Source organism: Astatotilapia calliptera, chromosome 16 (genome assembly GCF_900246225.1).
Source record: "Astatotilapia calliptera chromosome 16, fAstCal1.2, whole genome shotgun sequence".
In the NCBI taxonomy this organism is placed as follows: Eukaryota; Metazoa; Chordata; class Actinopteri; order Cichliformes; family Cichlidae; genus Astatotilapia; species Astatotilapia calliptera.
This window is the reverse complement of record NC_039317.1, coordinates 11,319,560-11,329,200: the sequence shown is the minus strand read 5'-3', so window position 1 is coordinate 11,329,200 and position 9,641 is coordinate 11,319,560. Positions and strand designations below refer to the sequence as shown.

Below are 9,641 nucleotides of genomic sequence, written 5' to 3'. Positions count from 1 at the left end.
TTAAGGAAAAACACTTTGATACAACCTTTGTCAGACTATCCTGGTGGCCCACTCTTCCTCTTTTCATGGTGGAAAGAACAAACTTAATTAATTAAACCAAAGTGCACATAAGATGTGATTTACAGACTTGTGCTTAATCATTTATTAATCATAAACAATCAGCCCAGCTTTACTGCTTGCAACAACAAGCCAGAAAAAAAAAACCCCACACAAAACAAAAACGCAATATCCCTGCATTGCAGCAAGTCACATGGTACAGTTGTAGCAAAAAGTTTTGAGAATGACACAAATATTGGTTTTCACAAAGTTTGCTGCTTTTTGTTTTTATGATAGCAATTTGCTTATAATGCAAAACGTTTAGAAGAGTGATCAGATGAATTGAAAAGTCCTTCTTTGCCATGAAAATGAACTTAATCCCAAAAAACCCATTTCCACTGCATTTCATTGCTGCCATAAAAGGACCTGTTGACTGAGGACAATATCCTGACATCAGTATAACTACTAACATATTGTGACAACTTCTGATTATCCATAAACATATGACTAATATGTGGTGAGCCAGAGAATCTGCTGTAGTTCTGCTTTGGCCACTGGTTCTCTTAAAATGTAAAATTAACTGATATATCAGCAGTCAGCAGTTGGACCTCAGTTCATGTGCTAAATTATGTTTTCTTTTTTTACAACAGGAAGTAAATCTATTTATAAAAGTGAACAGTATATAGCTATAGCTACAACTCAGCACTGCAATGCTTTAGCTAAATTGGTATTCAGAGAGGAATAAAACAAAAATAAAAGAATAAATGATAAAGGATCAGGAGTGGGTTTTATGGTATTTTTTCACAGACCCACGGCAGAAAATCCCTGCATGAAACATCATTCCACAAAGTGCTGTCAGATGTCCTGATATGAGCACAGTCCTCTTCACCATACTGTGGGTCTCCATCGCCATTATCAGGTTGGCGATTTGCCCAGTACCTGACAGATCAGTGAGCACAATTATTATCTTTGAGAAAATAATTAGATCTGAAACATTTATAAAAACAAGAAAAGGATGAAAAGATTTTTATAACATCAAAGATTACAGATGATAAAATCAGTTTCCTGGCTTGATTAATCCACTGAATTTATGGATCTACAAACTCTGTAGCTGTTAAGAACAAATTGCAACAAAATGCAAAACAAAACTTGGTGAAAAAAATAAGCTACTCTGTGTTTTTTGTTTGTTTGTTTGTGTTTCCCTGTCAGGAGATGATGGTAGTGTTGGCTGGTGTCTCCTATATGTGGTTTTATTTCTGTTATTCATTTTTAACTGTGTGGTTAACACATTTGACTTACACAAATAATATCCCCAGTTTAATTCCAGGAGACAATTACCCAGGTTAAAATCTGTGCTAAATCAAAACCCTGTGTTTTCACCTGCTGTGGTAACCCCATGGCAAATAAGGAAGCAGCTAAAACTACATTCTTCATTCTAAAATGCTTAGTTAATATCATGTATGACCACCATAAGGCTATCAAAATAAGTCAATTTTTATGATTTTCAGCGACTGACATCTAAGTCTATTAGTGAGTTTATTTGTGAGCAGCATGTATTATAAATATAATTAATATAATCTGCCAAAATGACAGCTTACTTCAGATTAAGAGGAGTTCCGTCTACCCATTTCCATTTTCCCTCTTCTTCTTCATCATGTAAACCAATCCAAGTCGGTCTTTTGGTGAGCCTAGTAAGGAACTCCTGTTCAGAAAGAACAAAAACGTGAATTCCCATTTGGGAATTTAGTTTATTTAGTTTATACATACATTTTAATGAAATTTGCAGATTGTCTTGGTGGAGTTTAATAAACTCAGCCGTCTGCTCTTTGCTCCCTAAAATATAACACTGGACACTGGAGTAAAATCTCTACCATCTCACACTTCTGTTTAATCAGTTATCTGTTTGACGTTTATTTACAGCTATTTATAGCTGTGTGAAAACTTTCTCAGCCAAACTGATTTACTCACAAACAAAACACTGAAAAAAGCCAAACAATAACATTTTGAAGTTAACTAAGTGACTTATATATCATGTTTAACCTGAGTAGCGAAAGACCGCGGGGGGTTTGACAACAATGTGCTGTGAGTTCGCTGTTTTGGCCGGCTCTAGTGAGTCATTCATCTCCTCCTTTGGCCAGCTTATTATCCCTGCAGGGTACCTGATCACAGGCAGGGCGTAGGTGTTGACAGCCCGGATCTTATTCTTACCTTTCAGCTGACTCCTCGGGACTTGCCTGGTACTTGGTGGTTGCAGCTTTCCTAGTGGTCTCCTTATGGTTCCCATTTGCCCTTGAGTACCCCAGCTACAAGTACCTGGGGTACTCAAGGTCAATGTTGCTTTCTTGTAGTTTGATCCCTTCAGTTCTACTTTCCCTCCCTCCGTTATCATCCAACTACACTTCTCCAGTCCAAACAACATTCCGATGTCATTGCTGTGTATCCTTGTGGTGTGGATCAGTGAATCGATGTCACATTCACTCTTGGCATACAGCTTGATGTCATCCACGTAGAGGAGGTGGCTGACGATTGGCCCATTCTGTAGTCAGTATCCGTAGCCAATCTTGTCAGTGAACTCACTGAGCAGTTTCAGGCCTATGCAGAACAGCAGTGGAGACAGTGCATCTCCTTGGTAGAACCTGCAGTTGATGGTGACTTGTGCTATGGGCTTGAAGTTGGCCTCTAATGTATGGGCTCTAGTGTTGTACGCCACATACACATTGAGTTCCTGATGACGGCTCTTAGGGTCCTGTTGATCTTGTATAGTTCTAGGCATTCCAGGAACCCAGGTGTGGGGCATCTATCCAGGCAGCGCACAGGTTGCTGAGCCTAGTCTTGCTGTCTCAGACAACTGCTCGGTCTATCAGTAGCTTCCTTTCTGTGCCCCACTCATATAATGAACCATAGCTTACCCACTACGATGCTTGACAAAAGCTTCCATTTGGTACCAAGGCTAGGACCAGTCCCTTCTTGGGGTATTTGGGGATCAGGACTCTCCGGCCTTCAGTCATCCATTCAGAGTGTCTCTCATCGACTCAGTGAATACTCAGCCCCTTCAGCCAGTAGGTGTGGCCATGGTGAAGTCTGGTGCTGTCTAACTCTTCACTGTGATGATTACTAGACCATGTTCAGGGTCTGTGATAATCACTGCGATGGTTAAATCACAGTGATGGGTACTGGACTTCAGGGAGCAGCCCACTTCTCATCAGAATGTTCTGGTACCTCAACACCTGACGCAGGCCTTGTGAATCCGGTCACGTCCGAGCCTGTATGGCTCCATATTTATCTTTTTTCGCTCATGTCTGTGGTAAGCTATACCATTATACTACACACACACACACTAGACTTCTTCCACAGTATCCAGAGTGAGATGGAGTAACAGCTGTTTCAGGGTTTAATAATTGCTGGGACATAAAAATATGTATAGTATGTTTGTTTGCTTTGCTGTAAAATGTCAGTTTTTATAGTTTTTCTCCTGCTTTGACCCACCCTCTAGTTCTCATCTGAAGATGTATTTGCCAAAACAGCTAAATTGTAGTTAACAATTAAAGTTACTATATAATCAATTATAACTGGCTGCAAAATAATTTCATATGTCAATTATTATAGGTCCGTCAGTATTTGGGAGCTGAATCTTCAGCCCTGCTGAAAGCCTAAATGGGAGCTTGTCAAGTAAAAGTGAAGAAAGGAGCATAAACGAGACGTGCAGCATACAGGAGACCGCAAAGCTGAGAGCAGAATTGATCAAATTAGGAGCTAAAATAAAAGACTGAAGTGATAGCCGTTTTTATTTTCAGCAATTTTCCATTTTTAAGGACAAAAGGTTTCAAACTTGTCCACGCCTTAAACCTCATGTGTGTTTAATCTTGTAGTAGCAAATGCATAAAAATAAGGGATTTGTGAGGACACTGAATAAAAAATTGCTTCCTTGAAAACAACATTTACAATTTAGTATTGAATGAAAATAATCTATATACAAAGTGTCTTTGAATGGCAGAGATGCATGTAGCACAGAGCCATTGCTCAGTGTCTGAACGGCAGAACGCCAGAATCTTAGCTGGAAGCTCACAAAACCATTTCAACAACCACCACACCGCTAAAACTAGACATCTCACAAAGTCCAAAAATGCAGGTTTCATCACACTCAAAAGTAATGAATGAGGGGTACGAATATGAATATTCATGTATAAACACAGTAAAACACATACATATGAACTGTACCTGTTCTTTAGCGCACTCAATAACCACCAGATCTCCGCCTCTGGCTCTGCAGTCCATTCTGGCTGCATCCCAGGAACCAGATCTTTCAGAGAGGAGATAGCAGCTACAGCTGAAACTACTCCATCCTGCAGGACATTGTATAACTAGAAGAAATTAAAAACAAGTAATATTTCAGTAAGGTTAATGAAAAATATTTAATGAACCTTACAACAATGCTCATTTGATCTGTTTAATTAGATTTATCTATAGTTTATTCACCTCCTGACTTTTATATTTGTTTGCCTGTGTATATTTACTATGGTGACAGTTTTTGTACTGCAACCAATATTTTAATAATCAGTTATTCCATTCAGTAATCAGATAAAAGTACTTTTTTTCTTATTAATGGGCAATAATAAATGTTCAAAAGAAAAAAATCACAGGTCTTTTAAAATGAACCCATCATCAGTTTATAGTTTAGAAATTGCTGTTGCAACTCTTTCATGTATTTACAGGCCATATTAAAAAAATTCTTAGATGCAAAAATTAGTGCCCAATGAAATAATACAGCCTAAACTAATCATTCCAAGGTTTTAAACATTATTAGGAGGCAAAAAACAAACAAGCAACAAGCAAAAAGTATTTTATCTCCTGGATGAGGTGTTTTTGTGTACGTGTTTTTGTGTCTGTGTGCTTTAGTTTTCTAGTAAATGTTTTGTTGTAATCCTTTAGAGGAGCTGCAATGAAGAAAAGAGAGCATATCAGTGTTCTGATATTTGCCTTGTCCATTTTTTTTACTAGCCTACAAAAGAAAAAAAAAATTGAACAGAGGTTTTTTTTATATTATTTGACTTTAAATCTGAAAATGACGTTACAAAAGCATCTTCTATTCACGTCAGAGTTAGCTAAATACATGGTTTTATGTTAGCCTCCCCCCACCTTAATGAAGAGGGTGAGCTCAGGCAGAGTGAAGAAAGCATGTTTGGTCTTGGTTTGTTGCATCCAAAACAGCAGCACTTGTGGCTAAAACTTTACTGGGAACCTGCCAGGAGTCCTTAATGAAGCCAGCTGTTCAACAAACTCCACCATGAAAAAAAATTATTTGCAGCTGTTCTCATCTGACTTATTCGGTTTACACAGTGAAAATCTGCAATAAAGCTACATCCGACTAATAAAGGTAATAAAGTTAAAATATGCAGATGAACTGCTAGCTTAGCCTGATAGGATGGTTAGGTCGATTGCTTAAATCACCCTACTAACCTAAGGGTGAATCTAAGGTGGGGGGGGACATGGGGTGTACTAGAAAATATTTATTTCAAGTTTTTCCAAGCATTATCTTGCATATTTAGATTAATATCAAATATAAATAAATTAGATATTAATTCAGTTGTATTAATATATATATATATATATATATATAAAAATACTTTTTTCCTTTTCTTCTATATTGATTATATATTACATATATCTATTATATATCTTTATATTTATTATCACTACATTATATTTCTCATGTTGGGTGATCAGTGTATTACAGCAACCAAAACAAAACAACAACAACAACCCATGACTCAATACAATAAATACAGTTTCACAAAAAACACATTTTGAAAAGTTAAATGTTATACTGTGTCAATATCAATATCAATCAATATCAATCATTCCAAATCCAAATTAGAACTTTGGCACAAGCATAAACTGTAATGAAAGAAGGGACGTCTCTGAAAAGTGAGGCCAATCCAAAAGTGCTTTAAATGCCTCTCTGAGAATTAGAAGGTGAAATATTGAATTTGATGTGTGCAGAAGAAAACAGTTTTCCATGTCAGACAAATATCTTGAAAGAAAAAAGATTATTATTATTATTATTATTATAAAAAAAATAATAATAATAATAATAATAATAATAATTATTATTATTATTATTATTATTATTATTATTATTATTATTATAATTCATATCATTAAATTAAATCTTTTAAAGTTTTGTTTTGTTGAATGGCTGTGAAGAAGGTCTGTTATTATCAGTCTTCTGCAGGTTAACATCTCACTATTTTTGCTGTCTTTTCCAGAGTAAAAGTAAAAAAATTAAAGTAACCACAAAACTGCAATCTACTTAAGTTTTACGCAATATGCAAAATGCAGCTACAGTAACTGCTCCTAACTTCTAATAACTGGGTGAAACTGATAGAAGGTTGTGTTTAGAGACTCAGTGATTTGTGAATCTCTAAACAAACCTGTAGATCAGAAAGTGATGTCTCGGTGAAAAGATGCATCACAACTGAATCAAACATGACCACAGATGAAACAAGTAAAATAACAGTTAAAAAAAGATTTAAAGGATATTGAGATAAAAATAAGAATATGTAGTGTCAGTGTAAGGGCTATCAGCTTCCTTTTCAACTTCCTTAATGAAAATACATTAAGGATACTTGTTGTGGATTCAATCATTTTATAAGTCACTAAACACCATTAAATACATTTCACATATGTGTCGATGAAATACAGCCCTTAAATTATTTTAGTACCATTCAGATTTGTAAATGTAAATTTGTGACAAGCATAAGGTACACTGCTGCACTGCAGCTTTATAGTGACAAGCAGTGATGCGGATAATGGTTCATGTGATATTTTCCTAATGACTGAAATTTGATTTTAAAAATGTGTTAAGTCAGAAGAAAATGATTACATCATTTGTTTGGAAAATGAATCACTACATTTCCGAGAAAAACCTTTTAGAGACACAACAGCTCACACAAGGACTCACTCTGCTTTTTAAGCTCTTCAGTCTTTTTAGTCAGCAGATCTCGCTCCTCAGTCATGGAAGAAAGTTGGTTACTGACTGCAGAGATTTTTTTATTCAGAAGGTCTCGCTCCTCAGCCTGTGCCGACACATGTTCAGCTGAATTGTGGTCTGAAATAAAAAGAAATAACATTGATGCTTTCATTGACTGAGGCACAAAAGATCTAAATAAAAAATATTTTAAAATTCTGACTGTAATTTGTGAAACATATTAATTATGTAAACCAGTTTTATGCTTGTACAAGTTATTGTTGCTGTGATCTTGTCGTCTTCAAGATAATTTCAAGAGGATCTTGAAATGGAAGAATCAAAAATTCCACATTGAATTCCAAATTTTATTCACATGGTGACTGATGATCAGTAGGACAACTATCCATGAAAAATCCAACTCACAGAAGAAACTAAGTGTGATAAGTCCAACCAGCAATAAAACAGCGAGCAGGCTCAGGGAGAGAATAACACCCAAATAGAAACTTCTCCTAGAGCTCCTCTGACCTGAAAAGAGGACAAAAAGAAAAACAAACAAACAAACAAGGAACCCAAACAAATGTTCAGTAGTAATAACAGATGTTATAACCTCCTTGCTCTATCACTTCCCTTTTACCTGTGTAATTTGTTGAAGGTGTTGGGTTGTCAGGTTTAACACATTCATCATTTGCATATATTGCCTCCATTGCATACATGGATTTGGGTTGTTTTGAAGAGCTCAGCTCTGCAGCACAGGATGATTGAAGTGTGAAAGTCTCACTGGTTTCAGTTGATTCTCCTTTTAAATTCAGAGGAAGTTGCATATTTCAGTGGTTTGTGCATCTATGCAACCACTCAAACTTGATATGTTCTTAATTAAGCCGTATATACATGTGATAGTCATACGAAATCAAACTGCTTTTCATGTTTGTATAAAAATATAATTTTGCTGAAGTGTAAGTAAAACAATGTATGAAAATGTGTGTGATTAATTTATTTGTAGAGATTAGTACTAGAAAGCACTGTGAATGCTTAAATTGAGTAGAAAGTTTCAATACAAGTACCAGTTCATTCATCATCAGAAATGGACAAATCGTCTCCATTAAACAGATTTGTAAAGGTCAGATGATACACAGTCCTGAGGAATAACACCAGAACAACAAATAACACCAAGCAGATCATGGCTTTTAGATTATAAAAATCAATAAATTACTGCAGACCAAAACTAAAAGGGCAAAATAAGAAGTTCCTCACTAGAGCACCAGTGACAGTGTCACAAACTGAATTAGCAAACTCAGAAAATTAATTTAAAAAGACTATAGCAAATAAAGTAAGAGTAGGTTAATTCAACAAGCACCACAGACAGACTCGCGCACACACACACATAACTGAGCATGACCCTCAGTGAAAAAGGTGAAAATCAGCTTTTACTCTTATAATATGGTTAAAAAAAGAAAGTTGTAATTTAAGAAACTACTGTGCTATATATTTGTGTGACATGTGTAGCTGTGAAGTATTTGCATAGCATAATTTCTATGACCATTTTTTGTTAGTAATATGTTCTTTCCCTCTCACTGAATGACAATAATATTAATATTTATTATTATTACTATTATAATACTGCAGTGCCAGTGCCACACACACACACACAAACAAATGTTTTATGTCATTTTTTATGTGTATGTGGTTTTAAGTTAGTAATTTCCACATTTCTATAGGGCCTGTAGAAACCAAGTTGAACATAAAAAACAATTTACATAAAATAATAAATGATTTTGGCCTGCAATGTATTTAGTATTTTGTACCCTGCCTCTTGAACTATGACAACTAGGATAAGCTAAAGCTCCTGGATTGGATAAGAAGGATTTTAAATGAATTTATTCCTAGGTCTGACAAATGGCAGCCACTCTGTCTTTCTGCACTCTTAGTTGACTTTCTTACACAATAAAGCCAGCACTGACTACCGTGTGCAAAATGTTCTGCAATGTAATAGTTCTGCAATGTAAAACTAAAAATTCAGAAGAATAAGGAAGTATTACTGCTGTGGTCTTACCACTGTAAACTGGTTCACAAGACTTGTGCAACGGGCATTGTTGAACATGTCCAGAACACACGAGTCCAGAACAGAAGTCAAACTTTTTTCTGTTCAGTTTTGAAGGAGACAATTCTTTATTTCCACAAAGATACAGAGCCCTGCAAGGCACATTGGAGAAAAAAATATGAAGATGTACTTTGCGAGATCCCGCAAAAGTTTTGAGTTCATGCACCTCCAGGTCAGAATTGAAAACTTAGAAACAACCACAGCGATGGAGGCCACACACCCATGTGAGAGATTCATAAGTTTTTATTTTGAGCTTGGACTAAATTATAAAAACATTAACATGGTGCTTGGCAGTAGACACAGTTATAATACGGTGGGGCAAAAAAGTATTTAGTCAGCCACCGATTGTGCAAGTTCCCCCACCTAAAATGATGACAGAGGTCAGTAATTTGCACCAGAGGTACACTTCAACTGTGAGAGACAGAATGTGAAAAAAAAAATCCATGAATCCACATGGTAGGATTTGTAAAGAATTTATTCGTAAATCAGGGTGGAAAATAAGTATTTGGTCAATAACAAAAATACAACTCAATACTTTGT

General features: G+C 35.8%; 1 protein-coding gene across 1 annotated transcript; it reads right to left on the bottom strand.

Annotated features, from left to right (window-relative positions):
* Positions 1-771: 771 nt before the first annotated feature.
* LOC113007803 (CD209 antigen-like protein E) lies at positions 772-7,758 on the bottom strand. Its single transcript, XM_026144751.1, has 6 exons — positions 7,638-7,758; positions 7,427-7,528; positions 6,998-7,144; positions 4,255-4,397; positions 1,635-1,738; positions 772-975 (listed from the first exon to the last, which is right to left on the bottom strand). The coding sequence occupies exons 1-6, from the start codon at positions 7,714-7,716 to the stop codon at positions 825-827; spliced, it is 726 nt and encodes a 241-aa protein (XP_026000536.1). The 5' UTR covers positions 7,717-7,758; the 3' UTR covers positions 772-824.
* Positions 7,759-9,641: the final 1,883 nt, after the last annotated feature.